General features: G+C 41.8%; 1 protein-coding gene across 5 annotated transcripts in view; it reads right to left on the bottom strand.

Annotated features, from left to right (window-relative positions):
• Positions 1–22,860, bottom strand: part of LOC115157958 (arf-GAP with coiled-coil, ANK repeat and PH domain-containing protein 2) — a 113,100-nt gene that overhangs the window by 62,429 nt on the left and 27,811 nt on the right. For all 5 annotated transcript variants that reach the window (XM_029706331.1, XM_029706330.1, XM_029706332.1 and 2 more), the window contains exons 2-4: positions 7,643–7,700; positions 4,866–4,985; positions 3,771–3,824 (exon numbers count right to left, since the gene is read on the bottom strand). In XM_029706331.1, the coding sequence (XP_029562191.1) occupies positions 3,771–3,824; positions 4,866–4,985; positions 7,643–7,700 (232 nt within the window). The remainder of the gene's footprint in view (positions 1–3,770; positions 3,825–4,865; positions 4,986–7,642; positions 7,701–22,860) is intronic.

Raw genomic sequence — 22,860 nt, 5'->3', positions numbered from 1 at the left:
GAGTGATAGCCACACTCTGGTCCAAAATATAAAATAAAACAGATTTAATTGTTTTAAAAAGCTAATACTTATACTGAACAAAAATATAAAACACAACATGCAACAATTTCTAAGATTTTACTGAGTTACATATAAGGAAATCAGTCAACTGAAATAAATTCATTAGGCCCTAATCTATGGATGTCACTTGACTGGGAATACAGATATTAAAAGTTATCCTTTTTTAAATAAAGCTATACTAAATATAGTACATCACCAAATAATTGATTAAAACACACTGTTTTGCAATGAAGGTCTACAGTATCCGGAACAGCACTCTGTAGGGTAACACCATGGTGTAGACAGCTCTTGTTTGCAACTGTTGGACTAATGATTACACCCTAGATCAGCTACTCAAATTTTGCAACTTGTGCGCATACATTCATATGCTAGGTTGTAGCAACCTCATGATGGCTATAGGGAAAATTCAAGTATCACGTAGTAGCCTAAACCTATCGATGTTACATTGAGCTGGGTGAATGGAATTAGAATGACAGTCATCCAATATGCTGTAACAGAAATAAGACCATGCTCATAAAAAAATGTATCATCCCCCCTCATCTAAAAGGGCACTGACCGCCACTGATCTGTTGGTCAGATACCTTAAAAATAGGTAGTGGAGTGGATCAGAAAACCAGTCAGTATCTGGTGTGACCACCATTTGCCTCATGCAGCGCAACACATCTCTTTCGCATCGAGTTGATCAGGCTGTTGATTGTGGCCTACGGAATGTTGTCCCACTCCTCTTCAATGGAGGTGCGAAGTTTCTGGATGTTGGCGGAAACTGGAACACACGGTCTTACACGTCGATCCAGAACATCCCAAACATGCTCAATGGGTGACATGTCTGGTGAGTATGTAGGCCATGGAAGAACTGGGACATTTTTCAGCTTCCAGGAATTGTGTACAGAACCTTGCAATATGAGGCCGTGCATTATCATGCTGATACATGAGGTGATGGCGGTGGATGAATGGCATGATAATGGGCGTCAGGATCTTGTCACATATCTCAGGGCATTCAAATTGCCAGCGATAAAATGCAGTTGTGTTCATTGTCCGTAACTTATGCCTGCCAATACCATAACCCCACCATGGGGCACTCTGTTCATGTTGACATCAGCATAGTGATAATGTTCATCCACTAAGGTCAAAGTCCACGCCCCCGCGGAAATCTAATTATCACCATTTTTTTTTAAATCCCTTAAAAACCTGTCCGTTTTAGCTAGAGATATCTGTTTTTTTGCATTGGATGCGTCTCAATCCCGCCTATGTCGCACTTCCACATCTGTGGTGAAAGGTGACAGAGCTAGAGCTGTGTTTGTCAGACCATGAGACATCCTGAAAATCTGTCTTCTCGCAAAATTGTGTGTAGCATCCGAACGGTTTGGCCTACTCGGGCTCCCAAGTGGAGCAGCGGTCCGAGGCACTGCATCTCAGTGCAAGAGGCGTCACTACAGGCCCTGGTTAGAATGCAGGCTGTATCACATACGGCCGTGATTGGGAGTTCTATAGACAATTGGCCCAGCGTCGTCCGGGTTTGGCCGTCATTGTAAATAAGAATTTGTTCTTAACTGACTTGCTTAGTTAAATAAATAAATAAATACATTTTACAATAATAAATGACCCCTCTATGGAAAGATGAGAATCTCACCAACATGATAGCGTCTTGGGACTCGTCTGAAGTCGGTACAGCCGATCTGCCAACTTCTGTCAGTAGTGTCCAAACAATTTGGGCTACACACTAACATGAACCCTCTGTGGAAAGGTGAGACTCACAAACATGTCGGTTGTTTTGCTCTAGGACACCCACAAGCCTTTCAAGACCCGTCTGAATCTCCAGTTGAAAAAATGTATGGAAGTATATATATATATGGAGACTGTTTAGTGACTAAAATATGGGGTTAAATACATCTACAAATAAAAAAAATAGGCCGGGGGGGCTTTACTTGGATCATCGCACTCTAGCGATTCCTTGTGGTGGGCCGGGCGCCTGCAGGTCGACTTTGGTTTTCAGTTGAACGGTGTTTCCTCCGACACATTGGTGCAGCTGGCTTCCGAGTTAAGCAGGTGGGTGTTAAGAAGCGCGGTTTGGCGGGTCATGTTTCGGAGGACGCATGACTCGACCTTTGACTCTCCGAGCCCATTGGTGAGTTGCAGCGATAATACAAAATTGCAATTGGATATCAAGAAATTGTGGAGAAAAAGGGGGTAAAATACAAAAAAGTAAATAATAATCTCTCAGATACAGGACAGACACTTCAGAACAGAATTTCTTTTGATATTTTTATTATTATTTATGAATCTGTTACTGAATGCGTTTGTATGGGCTAATAGCAGTAAGCTCAAAAATTCTAGGCAAAAAAATATATATACATTTGTTTTTTCTTAAAATTCTAAATCTAATAGCAAAATTACCCTTGGTATGACCTTCTTAAAACAATTGCATATAGCTTAGTAGTACCCCCCCTCCCCCATTCTAGTACAAATATGATAATTAGGGACCTCACGGAATACAGGCATTAAAACAGAATTCAACAATATTCAAGCTTTTATTGAAATCAACTAAATCAGGGATGGGCAACTTTGATGGAGGTGGGGGTCACAAAAATTCATCATGAGGGGCCGCAGTGGTTCGCGGGTCTGCGTACCCACATCCATACCCACACATGCAGTCAGCCTGCCCTAGCCTTTTAGGGGCCCTTAGTGAAATTTTGTTAAGGGGGTGCCGGGGGGACCTTGTGAGCAAAACATTTTAGTGGCCACCCTCAACAGCAGAGAGAAAAAAATTCAAGTTCTAGTTAATTTCCGGCAATTCTACTCATTTTGCCATAGGGTGTCGAGATGTTAGCAGTTTTGAATTTGATATCGGAGTGAGAGTGACTAACAAAATCAAGGGGAGCCCACCGGTCAGTCATTTGACCATGATTAATACAAGTTTAAATAGCTGGCTATACCAACTTGCCAATCTAAAACATTTTAGCTGACATGGACTAATTGAATGACTATTAGTGACTGACATAAAACTGCTGATGCACAACCACATTTCTGAAATTGCACCTTGTGTATTCTACTATTCTAACTCTCAACATTAAGTTGAGACCATGACTGAGTTACAACCCCCCCAGTATTCAATCATTTTCACTGTGTATTTCAGATGGAATCAAGGCAGTAGATGTAGATCTTTGTCATGATTGGGTGTATTGATACACCATCCAAAGTGTAATAATTGTACCATGCTCAAAGGGATATTCAATGTCTGCCTTTTTTTACCCATCTACCAATAGGTGCCCTCTTTGCGAACCATTGGAAAATCTCCCAGGTCTTTGTGGGTGAATCTGTGCTTGACATTCACTGCTCGACTGAGGGACCTTACACATAATTGTATGTGTGGGGAACAGGGTAATTTAAAAATCATGTTAAACACTATTATTGCACACAGAGTGAGTCCATGCAACTTATTATGTGACTTGTTAAGTCCATTTTTACTCCTGAACATATTTAGGCTTACCATAACAAAAGGGTTGAATACTTATTGACTCAAGACATCTAACCTTTAAATTGTTATTCATTTGTAAACATTTCTAAAAACATAATTCCACTTTGACATTATGGGTTATTGTGTGTAGATCAGTGACAAAATCTCAATGTAATCCATTTTAAATTCAGGCTGTAAAACATAAAAGGTACCGTATAGCACACCAAGTTCTGTTTCACATCAAATGTCGCCTTACCGTGTGATAGTTGATCATCTCCTGCAGACTCTCGGCAAACTTTGTGAGACTGGACTGTGGGAGGAAAAAGAAAAGTGTAAAACAGAGATAAAGTAAATAAATATGTACAGACACATGGGATAGAACAGTTCTATGTAAAACATCGGTCTCAGAGTAAAATGTATTATCCATAAATTATACACCTATCCATCAATGTAAAATAGTCCTATTCTATGCACTAGTCACACCATCTCAGACACACGACATGAGTGAGTGACAGGGTATAATAAACACTGAATTCCAGACTAGTAAAACCTACTAACAGTGACTGAGGTATGTGTATGAGGAAATGCTCTAGTGCAGGGGTCTTCAACCTTTTCTTGCCCAGGGACCCCCATGTTAGACGTTAACAATTTTCACGTCTTGTCTTATCAGATAAATGATAATGGCAAGGAGAAGTAATAAACATTTGAAATGAACAGATTTGGTAGATAGTTTCATTATTTTGGCCTCTACACATAATTAGCTAGAAAAATGTATATTCAAACATATTGACGCTAAAAGCAGCTATTTAACTGGTTAAACAAAGGTGAGCCATTTGTTGGCAAAAATGTATGGCCACGTCAAGAAAGCTTTGCCGTGCCCTGTACTCGTGGATGCTTTTTCAAAGCCTGTGTCATAGACTCCAATGAGTGTAATTTGCTCAATATTAGGAGTTTAGAAATAAAGTTGACATTAGAAAGAAGACCATTTTTTTTTTTTTTTCGCAGACCCGTGCAGTACCTCCGCAGACCCCGGTTGAATACCCTGCTCGTGTGCTGCTACACCGCTTTAGCCATTTGAGCAACAATGGTGCCTTCAGGGAGAATTCTTCAACAATAGGGACATTCTTTCAGAAAAATGCACTGTGGCTGAACTTCAGACCCAGGAAGTAAAGAAAATATACAAGAAGGAGCGGAAATGCAGGCCACTCAACGCAAAAATGTGTATGAGAAAATAACAGAGGAGCCCCACAAGCCTACAGGGACATAGTTGAGGAAACCAGTGGTTTTCTAACAGTATAAACGGTCAGTTTTGACTTGCGAAGCTCAAGCTAGGTTACTGTAGCTCTTTTACCTCGATGACTTCATCTTTAGTGGAGCTTGCAGCGAGCTCGCGGATTCCATTGACAAACTGTTTATTGGCAGTGTTGTAGGCCTTGCCGGCATCGATCATCCCGATGCATAGCTTCACCAGCTAGAGAGGAGAGAGAGGGATGACAGAAGTGATTAATGGATGAAATAGTGCTTGCTTTCCATGCCATCCCTTTAGGACACTGTTCTGTGTTCTAACACTGAAAATGTGTTCCTGACAAAAGATAGCAGTTTGATACATAAACAAAACAATTCAGAGGTTTGAAAATGAAACAGCTGTTTGCTTGGGCAAACCTAACTTCACCAGAAACTAGCTACCAGTAATTAGGCTAACAAGCAACCCTCTACATTTAACACTTTTTCTGACTCATTGGGGGCAGACGTGATGCAATGTTAAGTAATCCCACAAACACACCCTGGACTTTATCCATGAACTCCCACACAAGAGTATAAGCAGGGAAGCGGAGAGGCTAAATGTTCCGCTATGGTCTGTCTGATAGCTTTAGTGCTTACGAGAAACAGCCTCACTCCATGACAGGGTCTATGACCAAAAGCGAGAGCCTTTAGTAGAGATTCTGTAGTTTTACGGTGAAATTGGACTGGCTATATGCCTAATTTTCAAGGATACTTGTGATACCTTTGCTTAGTTAGCACTTTCCCCCTAAAGAAAGCTGCTCACTTCCCTTACTGCCATCACAAATAGGGTTGTTATGTTACCACCACATCTGCAGTCACGAGTCATGACCGCAGTTCTGATGCCGAAACCGAGCTCTGATGCCGCTGATGGTCATTAGTAGCCTACCCAACTTGCTAACGGCCAGTTGCTAATGGCCTGGCGCTCAGCGCTCCATTGTCCCTCTAATCACTCTGACATCAATGCAAATTAATTTGAAATTCAAACACTTCATGAAAACCCTGGCATTTAAAGTTATAGCGGAGCTGGTTGACGTATGGAATGAAATAAGTGATCCTATAAGCCCATAATGCTCAACATTTCTATAGGCTTTGCAATTGCGTGAGAAAACAATAGTTTTTATGGCCTATATTAAAAATCATAGTCGCATGTTTCATGTAGCCTAGCCCATAGGCCTATATGTTTTGATAAGGTTTGTATCAAAACTAAAGTGGCCAAATAACTAAGTGCATAGGACCCCTGGAACAGTGTTGGAGCGCCCAAGTCTACAGAGCTTAGCGAAACATATGTTCTGATAATCCCAGTCATTGCGCAATCATGTGTGAAAACAGAGTTGACTGGCCACTATTTTAAAGAGGTCCCCAGCGTTCACGTGCTTCATTTCCTGCAATTCTACACATTATGTCATAGGGTGGAGGCAAATGTTTGCCGTTTTAAATATGATAACTAATTATCAAATGGGCCCCACCCCGGTCAGTAATTCAACCATTCTAATTACATGTTTAGATAGCTGGCCGCAAGACTAAGTTACCAATCAAAAAAAAATAAAAAATGCTGACATGGGCTATTTAAGTGACTGCTGATGCACAACCAAATTTGAAATTGCACCTTGTGTAACAGTACAGATGAGACCCCGACTGAGTTCCACCCCCCTCCCAATTTTTGGGGTAATTTTTTTATTGTTCCGCGGGCCTACAAAAGGGGGACCGCCAATTGCCCATCCCTGACATAGACAATATCACCATAGTAAATAATCGGAATGAGGGGATGTTATTGTCTGAAGTTTATTTACTTTACATCCAAGGGGAAATGTGCTTCAAGAGACTTAATATTGGCCCAATAAAGCCTGTGTTGTTTTAATATTCAACTTGGCTGTGTGGGGAGCTTTCTCTATCTCAATGGCAAGGCTTAGTTTCTTAGAAAAGACTGAACTTTAGCGTCCTCTTCAAGGCACCCTCCACCCCCCACCCTGCTGTCACACCAAACCCACCTGGAGCAGATCCTTCCACTACAGCGCAACAGGAAAGTGACACCAGGGTATGGAATGAGTCAGATACATGACGACCAAAGGGTGGGAGACTAGAACAATGCAGTGGCAATCACAGGAGATCCAGGATCAGTGAGTGAATTTGCAAAAAATGAGTCAATTCCACCAACAAACCATTGAAATACTCCAGTGACTGGCTGCAGGGTCTTTATAGACCTACCAGTGGGATTTCATCACAACTCTCTTATGTACATAGCTTCACAGTTTGAGACTCTCACCCCCTCACTCAGTGTGATCTCGTACTGATCTCAGGCCAGTTATAGGGAACCGAGACACAGGGTTTTTATAAACAGGGAGTGGTTCATAATGCAAACAATAGGATTTCCATCATCATTGCTTCAAACTAGGGTTGGGCGGTATTCAAATGTTAATATCGTCATACTGTCCTTCTCTCATCCCAGGATTTATGGTTGTACCGTATTAGTACACAAGGAGCAGCTAAAAACACAAAACAACTCCTTATTGATTCGGCCACTTAATTAACTAACTAGCAAGTTAAACCAAATACAACGCTGGACTACTTAAAAATAAACACCTGACTGGCTCAACTGTTCTGAGGAACTACGGTAAGCTTTATAATGTAAAATAAAGTAACAGGTCAAATGAAGTATGCAATCAGATTTATCTCTTAACATATTGCCCAAGTTGACTAAGTAGGCTAGCTACAAATATTCTAATATATAAAAAAAACTTCAAATAAATAGTTTTGAAAAACCCTCCTGTGGCTATTTCTAAATACCCCTGTATGTATGGTATACCGCCCAAGCCTACTCCAAACCCAAAACTGGACCCTACTCACCTTGTCAAGTTTGGACTCCAGTTCCCCGACATCCCCCTCCACCTCCTCTACAGTGGCCCTATGAGGAGAAAAACAACACATTTCAGTTACTCTACTGGCAGAAGGGGCTGCTACATTTCAATAGATAAAACAGTCAATGGCAAACAAGCTACAAGGGAAAATGAACAATCGATACATTGCTTTGCACTGGAAGGTGAGTCATTAGACTGAAATGAGCATTCCACGTGAAGGTGGGGCAATGCATAGGACAGACGCAGAAAGGAAGCGAAAAGCAGAGGAAAAAGGGTAGACACTTTTTCTACCATTTAATCCACCTAAGCGTTTTTTTGGGCCGCCTATGTCCAAATATACACTACCATTCAAAAGTTTGGGGTCACTTAGAAATGTCCTTGTTTTTGAAAGAAAAGCAACATTTTTGTCCATTAAAATAACATAAAATTGATCAGAAATACAGTGTAGACATTGTTAATGTTGTAAATGACTATTGTAGCTGGAAATGGCAGATTCTTTTAAATGGAATATCTACATAGGCGTACAGAGGCCCATTATCAGCCACCATCACTCCTGTGTTCCAATGGCTTATTGTGTAAGCTAATCCAAGTTTATAATTTTCAAAGGCTAATTGATCATTTGAAATTCTTTTGCAAGTATGTTAGCACAGTTTAAAACTGTTGTGCTGATTAAAGAAGCAAAAAAACGTCTTCTTAGACTAGTTGAATATCTGGAGCATCAGCATTTGTGTGTTCGATTACAGGCTCAAAAATGGCCAAAAACAAATAACTTTCTTCTGAAACTCGTCAGTCTATTCTTGTTCTGAGAATTGAAGGCTATTCCATGCGAGAAATCGCCAAGAAACTGAAGATCTCGTACAACGCCGTGTACTACTCCCTTCACAGAACAGCGCAAACTGTCTCTAACCAGAATAGAAAGAGGAGTGGGAGGCCCCGGTGCACAACTGAGCAAGAGGACAAGTACATTACTAGTGTCTAGTTTGAGAAACCGATGCCTCACAAGTCCTCAACTGGCAGCTTCATTAAATAGTACCTGCAAAACACCAGTCTCAACGTCAACAGTGAAGAGGCGACTCGGGGATGCTGGCTTTCTAGGCAGAGTTGCAAATAAAAAGCCATATCTCAGACTGGCCAATAAAAATAAATGATTAAGGTGGGCAACACACAGACACTGGACAGAGGAAGATTGGAAAAAAGTGTTATGGACAGGGGAATCTAAGTTTGAGGTGTTCGGATCACAAAGAAGAACATTCGTGAGACACAGAAATAATGAAAATATGCTGGAGGAGTGCTTGACGCCATCTGTCAAGCATGGTGGGGGCAATGTGATGGTCTGGGGGTGCTTTGGTGATGGTAAAGTGGGAGATTTGTACAGGGTAAAAGGGATCTTGAAGAAGGAAGGCTATCACTCCATTTTGCAACGCCATGCCATACCTTGTGGACGGCGCATAATTGGAGCCAATTTCCTCCTACAACAGGACAATGACCCAAAGCACAGCTCCAAACTATGCAAGAATTATTAAGGGAAGAAGCTGTCAGCTGGTATTCTGTCTATAATGGAGTGGCCAGCACAGCCACCAGATCTCAACCCTATTGAGCTGTTTTGGGAGCAGCTTGACCGTATGGTTTGTAAGATGTGCCCATCAAGCCAATCCAACTTGTGGGAGGAGCATCAGGAAGCATGCGGTGCAATCTCTTCAGATTACCTCAACAAAATGACAACTAGAATGCCAAAAGGTCATCAAGGCCATAATTGCTGCAAATGGAGGATTCTTTGACAAAAGCAAAGTTTGAAGGACACAATTATTATTTCAATTAAAAATCATTATTTATAACCTTGTCAACGTCTTGACTATATTTCCTATTCATTTTGCAACTCATTTCATGTATGTTCTCATGGAAAACAAGGACATTTCTAAGTGAGCCCAAACTTTTGAACGGTAGTGTGTGTCATACATACATACACACACATACATACATACATACATACATACATACATACATACATACATACATACGTACGTACGTGTGTGTGAAAGAAAGAGAATTCAGAAAGTATTCAGACCCCTTGACTTTATCCACATTTTGTTAACCTATAGCCTTATTCTAAAATTGATAATATGGTTTTCCCCCTCAATCTACAAACAATACTCCATAACGACAATGAAAAAACTTTTTTAGAATTCTTTGCACATTTATGAGAAAAAAAACTGAAATATCACATATACAAAAGCTACTCAGAACCTTTACTCAGCACTTTATTGAAGCACCTTTGGCAACGATTACAGCCTCAAGACTTCTTGGGTATGACGCCACAGGCTTGGCCCACCTGTATTTGGGGAGTTTCTCCAATTCTTTTCCGTAGGTCCTCTCAAGCTCTGTCAGGTTGAATGGGCAGCGTCGCTGCACAGCTATTTTCAGGTCTCTCCAGATATTTTAGATCGGGTTCAAGTCCGGGCTCTGGCTAGGCCACTCAAAGAAATTCAGAGACTTGACCTGAAGCCACTCCTGTGTTGTCTTGGCTGTGTGCCTAAGGTCGTTGTCCTGTTCGTAGGTTAACCTTCATTCCAGTCTGAGGTCCTGAGTGCTCTGGAGCAGGTTTTCATCAAGGATCTCTGTACTTTGCGGCGTTCAGCTTTCCCTCGATCCTGACTAGCCTCCCAGTCCCTGCCGCTGAAAAACATCACAGCCTGATGCTGCCACCACCATGCTTCACCGTAAGGATGGTGCCAGGTTTCCTCCATATGTGACACTTCACATTCAGGCCAAGGAGTTGAATCTTGGTTTCATCAGACCAGGGAATCCTGTTTTTCATGTTCTGAAAGTCTTTAGGTGCCTTTTACTGAGGAGTGGCTTCCATAAAAGCCTGATTGGTGGAGTGCTGCAAAGATGGTTGTCCTTCTGGAATGTTCTCCCATCTCCACAGAGGAACTCCAGAGCTCTGTCAGAGTGGCCATCGAGTTCTTGGTCACCTCCCTGACCAAGGTCCTTCTCCCCCAATTGCTCAGTTTGGCAGGGCGGCCAGCTCTAGGAAGAGTCTTGGTGGCTCCCAACTTCTTCAATTTAAGAATGATGGAGGCCACTGTGTTCATGGGGACCTTCAATGCTGCAGAAATGTTTTGGTACACTTGCCGAGATCTGTGCCTTGACACAATCCTGTCTCAGAGCTCTACGGACAATTCCTTTGACCTCACAGCATGGTTTTTGCTCTGACATGCACCGACAACTGTGGGACCTTATGTAGACAGGTGTGTACCTTTCCAAATCACGTCCAATCAATTGAATTTACCACAGGTGGACTCAAATTAAGTTGTAGAAACATCTCAAGGATGATCAATGGAAACAGGATGCACCTGAGCTCAATTTTGAGTCTCATAGCAAAGGGTCTGAATACTTATGTAAAAAAAGGTGTGTTTTTTATTTTTAATCCATTTGCAAAAAAAAATGTAAAACCTGTTTTCACTTTGTCATTATGGGGTATTGTGTGTAGACTGATGATGATTTTGTTTTAATGTGATCCATTTTACAATAAGGCTGTAACATAAAATGTGGAAAAAGGGATTTGGTCTGAATACTTTCTGAATGCACTGTGTGTGTGTGTGTGTGTGTGTGTATGTGTATATACACAAATACACTTGAAGTCGGAAGCTTGCATACACCTTAGACAAATACATTTAAACTCAGTTCTTCACAATTCCTGACATTTAATCCCAGTAAAAATTCCCTGTCCATGGTCAGTTAGGATCACCGCTTTATTTTAAGAATGTGAAAAGTCAGAATAACAGTAGAGAGAATGATTTATTTCAGCTTTTATTTCTTTCCTCACATTCCCAGTGGGTCAGTTTACATACACTCAATTAGTATTTGGTAGCATTTCCTTTAAATTGTTTAACGTGTGTCAAACGTGTTGGGTAGCCTTCCACAAGCTTCCCACAATAAGTTGGGTGAATTTTGGCCCATTCCTCATGACAGAGCTTGTGTAACTGAGTCAGGTTTGTAGGCCTCCTTGCTCGCACACGCTTTTTCAGTTCCGCCCACAAATTGTCTATAGGATTGAGGTCAGGGCTTTGTGATGGCCACTCCAATACCTTGACTTTGTTGTCCTTAAGCCATTTTGCCACAACGTTGGAAGTATGCTTTTGGAAGTATCCATTTGGAATACTCATTTGTGACCAAGCTTTAACTTCCTGACTGATGTCTTGAGATGTTGCTTCAATATATACACATAGTTTTCCTCCCTCATGATGCCATCTATTTTGTGAAGTGCACTAGTCCCTCCTGCAGCACCCCCACAACACGATGCTGCCAACCTGTGATTCACGGTTTGGATGGTGTTCTTCGGCTTGCAAGCCTCCCCTTTTTCCTCCAAACATAACTATGGTCATTATGGCCGAACAGTTCTATTTTTTCATTAGACGGTTTTGGAGCACTGTCTTCTTCCTTGCGGAGCGGCCTTTCAGGTTATGTCGATATAGGACTCATTTTACTGTGGATATAGATACTGTTGTACCTGTTATCCTCCATCATCTTCACAAGGTCCTTTGCTGTTGTTCTCGGATTGATTTGCACTTTTCGCACCAAAGTACATTCATCTCTAGGAGAAAGAACGCGTCTCCTTCCTGAGCGGTATGATGGTTGCGTGGTCCCATGGTGTTTATACTTGCATACTATTGTTTGTACAGATGAACGTGGTACCTTCAGGCGTTTGGAAATTGCTCCCAAGGATGAACCAGACTTGGAGGTCTACAAAAAAAATTCTGAGGCCTTGGCTGATTTCTTTCGATTTTCCCTATGATGTCAGGCAAAGAGGCACTGAGTTGGAAGGTAGGCCTTAAAATACATACACAGGTACACCTCCAATTGACTCAAATAATGTAAATTAGCCTATCAGAAGCTTCTAAATCTATGACATAATTTTCGGGAATTTTCCAAGCTGTTCATAGGCACAGTCAACTCAGTGTATGTAAACTTATGACCCACTGGAATTGTGATACAGTGAATTATAAGTGAAATAATATGTCTGTAAACAATTGTTGGAAAAATTACTTGTGTCAATGACAGAGTAGATGTCCTAACCGACTTGCCAAAACTATAGTTTGTTAACAAGAAGTTTGTGGAGTGGTTGAAAAACTAGTTTTAATGACTCCAACCTAAGTGTATGTAAACTTCCTTAAACTGTACCTCTGCTGCAGAGGATAAGTTCATTAGAGTTACAAGCCTCAAATTGCAGCCCAAATAAATGCTTCAGAGTTCAAATAACAGACACATCTCAACATCAACTGTTCAGAGGAGACTGCGTGAATCAGGCCTTTATTGTCAAATTGCTGCAAAGAAACCACTACTAAAGGACACCAATAATAAGAAGAGACTTGCTTGGGCCAAGAAACACGAGCAATGGTCATTAGATCAGTGGAAATCTGCCCTTTGGTCTGATGAGTCTAAATTTGAGATTTTTGGTTCTAACCGCCATGTCTTAGTAAGTGAACGGATGATCTCTGCATGTGTGGTTCCCAACATGAAGCATGGAGGAGGAGGTGTGATGGTGCTTTGCTGGTGACACTGTCTGTGATTTATTTAGAATTCAAGGCACACTTAACCAGCATGGCTACCACAGCATTCTGCAGCGATACGCCATCCCATCTGGTTTGCGCTTAGTGAGACTATCATTGGTTTTTCAACAGTACAATGACCCAACACACTCCCAGGCTGTGTAAGGGCTATTTGACCAAGGAGAGAGATGGAGTGCTGCATCAGATGACCTGGCCTCCACAATCACCTGACCTCAACCCAACTGAGATGGTTTGGGATGAGTTGGACCGCAGAGTGAAGGAAAAGCAGCCAACATAGGAGGGAACTCCTTCAAGACTGTTTGGAAACCATTCCAGGTGAAGCTGATTGAGAGAATGCCAAGATTGTGCAAAGCTGTCATCAACACACCAGGTGGCTACTTTGAAGAATCTTGTTTAACACTTTTTTGGTTGCTACATGATTGCATATGTTTTTTATTTCATAGCTGATGTCTTCACTATTATTCTACAATGTAGAAAACAGTAAAAATAAAGAAAAATCCTTGAATGAGTAGGTATATCCAAACTTTTGAAATTTCCAGGATGGAAAAACACTTTCAGTGTAAACTTAAATGTCTAAAACCAGTATGTAGAAAAGATAAATGGGCCTGTATACTGTTTTCATAATATTATCTTTGCGAACTATCAATCACCAAAATAAAAGCTAGACAGTCAGGAAGAATTGAAAACTCCCAAAACAATGAATTTAGCATTATTGATTTTGTTATTTTGATTGAGCAAAACAACACAGCATTAGACATGGCAAAATGCATCGAATTGCAGGAAACTAGCTTTTAAACTGCAAAAATGTCTCTCAGCTCAATGGAGAAATTTGTAAAGTTGCAGGAAATTGCCTTAAATTCACAGATTTTGCTACACCTCCAAGACTGGGTTATCTAAAACGTTCTCTAAAATTCAGCTGGGCTGACCACACCCATACCACCTAAGCCTCTTTTTGATTCAGAAAAAAAAACCCCACACACACACACACACACACACACACGGACAGATTAAGAGATGCCACAACGCCACGGGCCTATATCTGGCATTTTTCTAGAATAAACATGACACAGCTTGGCCTTCCTGGGAACAATATACTTGGAGCAGCAGCAGCAGCAGAATGCCACAGGAGAGGAAATGGAAACTGTAATGACAGCATCTCACGGTTCTATTAAAGAACAGTGCCGTCGCTTGAGAATCTCCATTTGACAAACTTGAGCCCTTATGGGAATAGCAGTAGCTCAGAACAGCAGAGCAATAGGTCAGAATTATGCAAAATGCTGTCCAGCAGTCTTTGTTGCATATTGGGGACATGATCTTGAAAAAAATTGGAGACCATTTTATTTAATTTATTTATTTCACCTTTATTTAACCAGGTAGGCTAGTTGAGAACAAGTTCTCATTTGCAACTGCGACCTGGCCAAGATAAAGCATAGCAATTCGACACATACAACAACACAGTTACACATGGAATAAACAAAACATAGTCAATAATACAGTAGAACAAAAGAAAACAAAAAGTCTATATACAGTGAGTGCAAATGAGGTAAGTTAAGGCAATAAATAGGCCCTGGTGGCGAACCATTGCGACAGAACACTGATAAATCTCTCAGAAATACATTTGCTTGTGATGTTAGCACTTTGGCCTCACCATATCTACATTTTAACAGATAGTAGAATGGAAGATGGACACAGCACAAGCTTAGCTCGTTGCAGTGTGTTACCAATCTATTTGCAAGAGAATAAAAGCAGATCTTGTCTGGTGAAGGTGATCTCTCCTTATCCTTATGACACACCCCAGTAAAAGAAGATCCCCCCCAGGGACACAAGGTGGGAGCAATTAATTATCAGGTAGAACAGAAAACCAGCAGGCTCCAGACCTCGTAGGGTAGGAGTTGAAAACCCTGATATAAAGATCACAAGTTCACAACATAAAGAGGACCAAGCATAGGACTCATTTGAGGAATCACTTTCAATCTATTCTGGAGTTCCATATTAGACTATGGTACCCAGCATGCCTCTCCTTAATATCAAGGGAATGATCTCAAAATCAAACAAATCCAATTTTATTGGTCACATACACATGGTTAGCAGATGTTAATGTGAGTGTAGCGAAATGCTTCTAGTTCCGACCATGCAGTAATATCTAGCAAACAATGTAACAATTTCACAACAACTACCTTATACACACAAGTGTAAAGGAATAAATAAGAATATGTACATAAAAATATATGGATGAGCGTTGGCCGAACGGCACAGGCAAGATGCAGTAGATGGTATAGAGTACAGTATATACATATGAGATGAGTAATGTAGGGTATGTAAACATTATATAAAGTGGCATTGTTTAAAGTGACTAGTGATACATTTATTACATCCAATTTTCTATTATTAAGTGGCTAGAGATTTGAGTCAGTATGCTCTCTGGCCGTTATGCAGGCTGCAGCACAGCTAAAGTGCTGACTGTATGCTCATGCAACCTTGAGTTCAGACCCTCCCCCTTCTTGGCTGCTGCTGGCCAGACAAACCTGGCCGCATGTCTGGTCAAGGTATTATCCCAGATGGCATACTGAGTCCTGAGATAACAAGGTGGGGATAAAAAGGTGGCAGAACATAGACATTCTGCAATGCAGCCTAGTATCAGAATCATTAAGGCCTAAACTATTGATGTAATTAGGCACAAAGCCTATGGCATGAAAATGGAGTGAAAAGAACATGGGTTACTGAGGGTAGAATTGCAGTCCCGGCCTGGGTTTTTCCACAGTACTGCGAACACATACTGCAGTGAAAGCTTATCTTGTTCTCTCCACACATCCTGGCTAGGGTTCCTCATCGGGACAATGAGGCACCGATAGGAATCAGTGACAGTCTGAATAAGCGATTGGGGAATACAGGCTTATTCCCCCGGGGTCGTTTTAGTTCGATGTGCTGCCATTGGGATTGTATGGTGCACCCAGCATAATCAAATGAAGATCGGGGTGAGGGTGGGGGGGTGGGATTACAGTGACACCCAGGGTGGACCAGGCGGGAGGGTCCATCCAAACACCCTCTAGCTGTTTCTATGGCTGTCATGTCCTGCACAGCACCGCTTGCCACAACATCTGGCCACGGAGTGAGAATAACGAGATGCAAGCATGTCTCTGTCGACTCGTCCAAAGTGAGAGGATGCTTTGAAGAGGAGCCCCTGCTCCCCTTGAATATTTTAGGGTATTTTTTCCATCTCACTGAGATTGTGCGTGTGCCTGTCTGGCTGTGTGTTTGTGAAAGACATGCACAGATAGACAGCAATGACACTAAATAGTCCTAGAATGTAATTAAGTAAAAAAATATTTTCTGGCTACCAGACCCCAAAAAATGGAGGCAAACAACTATTTTATGCGTCTACACCGAACTCTAAATATAACACAAACAGTCGAGAGTTGTACAAGCCTCTTTACAGATGCATGCATCCTCACAGTCAGAGCTTTCGAAATGAGTTTCTCTCATAAGGAGCTGGCTGAGTCCAAAGAGCTATGATTTAGTAGTCACTTCACCCACCCTGTATACTTAAGACTCCATTCCTTTGTTGTTTGCTTTACAATAATTCTGCTGGGCAGTTATAGCTTGACATGGGCTGCCACTGGTGAATACTTCCAAAATGTATTATAGACCGATATCAAATATGATGGTAGACTGCAAATTCCAGCTGAAGCCATAGATTCTACCCCACCTACCGAAAATACTAATTAGGGCCCTGGTCAAAAGTAGTGCACTAAATAAGGAATATGGTGCCCGTAGGAGGAGAGAGAGTGGTGGCCTATTTTAAATTTGACAATCCCCAGGGCCCTATAAAATCTGTGCTGCAGAGAATCCAGACATTAAAACAGATTCAACAATATTTCAAAATGTATTGAACTTAGTTGGAAATCAACCAAATGTATTGAACTTATAAGAACATTCATTATTTTTCCCAAGATGATCATAAGAAAACGGATCAGTGATACGCATTTTCCTTAAACTTCTGAAGAGCTAACGGCACTGAAATGTCTGTGCATCTGTGCGCACACGTTTCTCTACCACTTTATATAGCCGTTAGCGATATTGATAATGCATTGACAACCATCTTCTGGTAGATGGAAAGGCTTTCCCAAAGACCTTCAATTTATGCTGAACAAAAATCTAAAACGCAACATCGTTCATGAGCTGAAAAAAAAAGATCCCAGAAATGCACAAAAAAGCTTATTTAAAAAAAAAAAGTATGTACATCCCTATTAGTGAGCCTTTCTCCTTTACCAAGGTAATCCATATACCTGACAAGTGTGACATATCAAGAATCTGATTAAAAAGCATGATCATTACACAGGTGAACCTTGTGCCGGGAACAATAAAAGGCCCCTCTAAAATGTGCAGTTTTGTCACACAACACAACGCAACAGATGTCTCAAGTTTTGAGCGAGAGTGCAATTGGCATGCTGACTGCAGGAATGTCCACCAGAGATGTTGCCAGAGAATTAAAAGTTAATTTATGTATCGTTTTTGAGGACATCCAACTGGCCTCACGACCACAGACCACGTGTAACCACGCCAGCCCAGGACCTCCACATCCAGCTTCTTCACCTGCAGGATCATCCGAGACCAGCCACCCGGACAGCTGATGAAACTGTGGGTATGCATGCACAACTGAAGAATTTCTGCACAAACTGTCAGAAACCATCGCAGGGAAGCTCATCCACTGGCACGCTGGGGAAGTGTGCTCGTCACGGATGAATCCCAATTTCAACTCTACTGGGCAGATGGCAGAGCGTAGTGTTGGCGAGCGGTTTGCAGATGTCAATGTTGTGAACTGAGTGCCCCATGTTGGCTGTGTGGTTATGGTATGGGGCGGTATAAGCTACAGACAATGAACACAATTGCATTTTATTGATTGCAATTTGAATGCACAGATATATCGTGACGAGATCCTCAGACCCATTGTCGTGCCATTCATCCACGCCATCACCTCATGTTTCAGCATGATAAAGCACGGCCCCATGTTGCAAGGCTCTGTACGCAATTCCTGGAAGCTGAAAATGTTCCAGTTCTTCCATGGCCTGCATACTCACTAGACATGTCACCCATTGAGCAGGTTTGGGATGCTCTGGATCAACGTGTGCGACAGCGTGTTCCAGTTCCCACCAATATCCAGCAACATCGCACAGCCATTGAAGAAGAGTGGGACAACATTCCACAGGTTACAATCAACAGCCTGATCAACTTGACTTTTTCCACATTTTGTTAGTTTACAGCCTGAAGGTTTTTTTCCTCATCAATCTACACACAATACCCCATAATGACACAGCGATTACAGCCTCAAGTTTTCTTGGGTATGACGCTACAAGCTTGGCACACCTGTATTTGGGGAGTTTCTTCCATTCTTTTCTGCAGATCCTCTCAAGCTCGGTGAGGTTGGATGGGGAGCGTTGCTGCACAGCTATTTTCAGGTCTCTCCAGAGATGTTCGATGGGTTCAAGTCCGGGCTCTGGCTGGGCCACTCAAGGACATTCAGAGACTTGTCCTGAAGCCACTCCTGTGTTGTCTTGGATGAGTGATTAGGGTCATTGTCCTGTTGGAAGGTGAACCTTCACCCCAGTCTGAGGTCCGGAACGCTCTGGAGCAGGTTTTCATCAAAGATCTCTGTACTTCACTCCGTTTATCCTTGCCTCGATCCTGACTAGTCTCCCAGTCCCTGCCGCTGACAAACATCCCCACAGCATGATGCTGCCACCACCATGCTTCACCGTAGGGATGGTGCCTGGTTTCCTCCAGACGTAACGCTTGGCACTCAGGCCAAAGAATGCAACGGTTTCATCAGACCAGAGAATCTTGTTCCTTGTGGTCAGAGTCTTTAGGTGCCTTTTGGCAAACTCCAAGTGGGCGGTCATGTGCCTTTTACTCCGGAGTGGCTTTCGTCTGGCCACGCTACCATAAAAGGCCTGATTGGTGGAGTGCTGCAGAGATGGTTGTCCTTCTGGAAGGTTCTCCCATCTCCACAGAGGAACTCTGGAGCTCTGTCAGAGTGACCATCGGGTTCTTGGTTACCTCCCTGACCAAGGCCCTTCTCCCCAATTGCTCAGTTTGGCCGGACGGCCACAGTCTTGGTGGTTCCAAACTTCTTCCATTTAAGAATGGAGGCCACTGTGTTTTTGGTACCCTTCCCCAGATCTGTGCCTCGACACAATCCTGTCTCGGAGCTCTACGGACAAGTCCTTCGATCTCATGGCTTGGTTTTTGCTCTGACATGCACTGTCAACTGTGGGACTTTATATAGACGGGTGTGTGCTTTTCCAAATCACGTCCAATCAATTTAATTTACCAAAGCTGGACTCTAATCAGGTTGTAGAAACATCTCAAGAATGATTCATGGAAACAGGATGCACCTGATCTCAATTTCGTGTCTCATAGCAAAAGGTCTGAATACTTATGTAAATAAGGTATTTGTTTATATTTTATTATAAATTTGCAAACATTTCTAAAACTAGTTTTTGTTTTGTCATTATGGGGTAGTCTGTACAGTTGTGGCCAAAAGCTTTGAGAATGACACAAATATTAATTTTCACAAAGTCTGCTGCCTCAGTTTGGATGATGGCAATTTGCATATACTCCAGAATGTTATGAAGAGTGATCAGATGAATTGCAATTAATTGCAAAGTCCCTCTTTGCCATGCAAATGAACTGAATCCCCCCAAAACATTTCCACTACATTTCAACCCTGCCACAAAAGGACCATCTGACATGTCAGTGATTCCCTCGTTAACACAGGTGTGAGTGTTGACGAGGACAAGGCTGGAGATCACTCTGTCATGCTGATTGAGTTCGAATAACAGACTGGAAGCTTCAAAAGGAGGGTGGTGCTTGGAATCATTGTTCTTCCTCTGTCAAACATGGTTACCTGCAAGGAAACACGTGCCGTCATTATTGCTTTGTACAAAAAGGGCTTCACAGGCAAGGATATTGCTGCCAGTAAGATTGCACCTAAATCAACCATTTATCAGATCATCAAGAACTTCAAGGAGAGTGGTTCAATTGTTGTGAAGAAGGCTTCAGGGCGCCCAAGAAAGTCCAGCAAGCGCCAGGACCGTCTCCTAAAGTTGATTCAGCTGCGGGATCGGGGCACCACCAGTACAGAGCTTGCACGCACAGTGAAGCGAAGACTTTTGGAGGATGGCCTGGTGTCAAGAAGGGCAGCAAAGAAGCCACTTCTCTCCAGGAAAAACATCAGGGACAGACTGATATTCTGCAAAAGGTACAGGGATTGGACTGCTGAGGACTGGAGTAAAGTCATTTTCTCTGATGAATCCCCTTTCCGATTGTTTGGGGCATCCGGAAAAAAGCTTGTCCGGAGAAGACAAGGTGAGCGCTACCATCAGTCCTGTGTCATGCCAACAGTAAAGCATCCTGAGACCATTCATGTGTGGGGTTGCTTCTCAGCCAAGAGAGTGGGCTCACAATTTTACCTAAGAACACAGCCATGAATAAAGAATGGTACCAACACAACCTGATAACTAAGTGGCTTGGGGAACAAAACATCAATATTTTGGGTCCATGGCCAGGAAACTCCCCAGATCTTAATCGCAATGAGAACTTGTGGTCAATCCTCAAGAGGCGGGTGGACAAACAAATACCCACAAATTCTGACAAACTCCAAGCATTGATTATGCAAGAATGGGTTGCCATCAGTCAGGATGTGGCCCAGAAGTTAATTGACAGCATGCTAGGGCAGATTGCTGAGGTCTTGAAAAAGAAGGGTCAACACTGCAAATATTGACTCTTTGCATCAACTTTATGTAATTGTCAATAAAATCCTTGGACACTTCTGAAATGCTTGTAATTAAACTTCAGTATTCCATAGTAACATCTGACAAAAATATCTAAAGACACTGAAGCAGCAAACTTTGTGGAAATTAATGTGTCCGTCTCAAAACCTTTGGCCACGACTGTAGATTGATTAGTTTTATTTTTTTTAAATACATTTTAGAAAGTCTAAATGTAACAAATGTGGAAAAAGTCAAGGGGGTCTGAAAACTTTCCGAAGGCACAGTGTGTCACGCTGCATGAAGCAAATGGTGATCACACTTGATACTGACTGGTTTTCTGATCCACGCACCTACCTTTTTTTAAGGTACTGTATCTGTGACAAACAGATGCGTATCTGTATTCCCAGTCATATGGCAAGCCATAGATTAGGGCCTAATGAATTTATTTAAATTGACTGATTTCCTCAATTGAACTGTAAGTCAGTAAAATCTTTGAAATTGTTGCACGTTGCATTTATATTTTTGTTTCGTGTAAATGTAAACTACGAAGTAGCCTATGCCTACCTGGAAGAATGATATCATGATTATCTGCATCAATCCAGTGGCCATTTGTTTTACAAACTCTGCAATCACAAGAGCACTACAGAAACATTGCTAACCAAAACAACGGTTTCTTGCTGGTGCACACTTGCATTAAAAGGGTAACTAAATCAAAATGACTGTCTAGGCAGCCACAGACAAATGCCATTTCATTGACTTAACCTTTTTTTTATTGAATGGCTATGCCTCCTGGAAAATATCAATGGGAGACAGATGACATGGGCATAGGCCTAAATTACAAAAACGTAACATTGCGATGACAACAAGCAAAGTAGCCTACGCTTGGCCACTTGGACTCAACTAACAATATTTAGGCCTGATAAATTTAGGCTTAAGGCCAAAGCCTGTAAAAAGATAATTTCTAATTTGTAAGTAGTCATTGGTGATCTGTTCTAGTCAATTCCTTTAAAAAAATCCCAATAGCTGCCATCTAACCCAAATGGAAATGAATTGGTCCACTTTCATGCTCTGTCTAGCCACGAGAATGTGAAAGTTCTCTTTTAATATGAAACTCTGGCCTGGAAGGGAGAACTTGTGAAAGTGCTTACGGATGATAAAATAGGAGGGATTCTGGCTAACGAAATCTAGGACGTTGCCTCACAGCCTTGGAGAATGCCCAGTGTATATCTGTATAATGAGCAGAGAGCGAGAGTCACACTAATGAGGGAAGTTCACAGAGACACAAAGGCATCACTTTACCAGGAATTCAGTGACACATCAAGGCAATAATAGTTCTAACTATTACTACTCAGTGGCTGGGTCCAAAAACCCATACTAGCGTAATACAGTTGAAGTCGGAAGTTTACATAAACCTTAGCCAAACACATTTAAACTCAGTTTTTCACAATTCCTGACATTTAATCCTAGTAAAAATTCCCTGTCTTAGGTCAGTTAGGATCACCACTTCATTTTAAGAATGTGAAATGTCAGAATAATATTAGAGAGAATGATTTATTTCAGCTTTTATTTCTTTCATCACATTCCCAGTGGGTCAGAAGCTTACATACACTCAATTAGCATTTGGTAGCATTGCCTTTAAATTGTTTAACTTAGGTCATACGTTTCAGGTAGCCTTCCACAAGCTTCCCACAATAAGTTGGGTGAATTTTGGCCCATTCCTCCTGACAGAGCTGGTGTAACTGAGTCAGGTTTGTAGGCCTCCTTGCGTGCACACGCTTTTTCAGTTCTGCCCACAAATGTTCTATATGATTGAGGTCAGGGTTTTGTGATGGCCACTCCAATACCTTGACTTTGCTGTCCTTAAGCCA

The sequence above is a fragment of the Salmo trutta genome, chromosome 22 (assembly GCF_901001165.1).
Source record: "Salmo trutta chromosome 22, fSalTru1.1, whole genome shotgun sequence".
Classification (NCBI taxonomy): domain Eukaryota; kingdom Metazoa; phylum Chordata; class Actinopteri; order Salmoniformes; family Salmonidae; genus Salmo; species Salmo trutta.
This window is presented reverse-complemented; position numbering and strand designations above follow the sequence as displayed.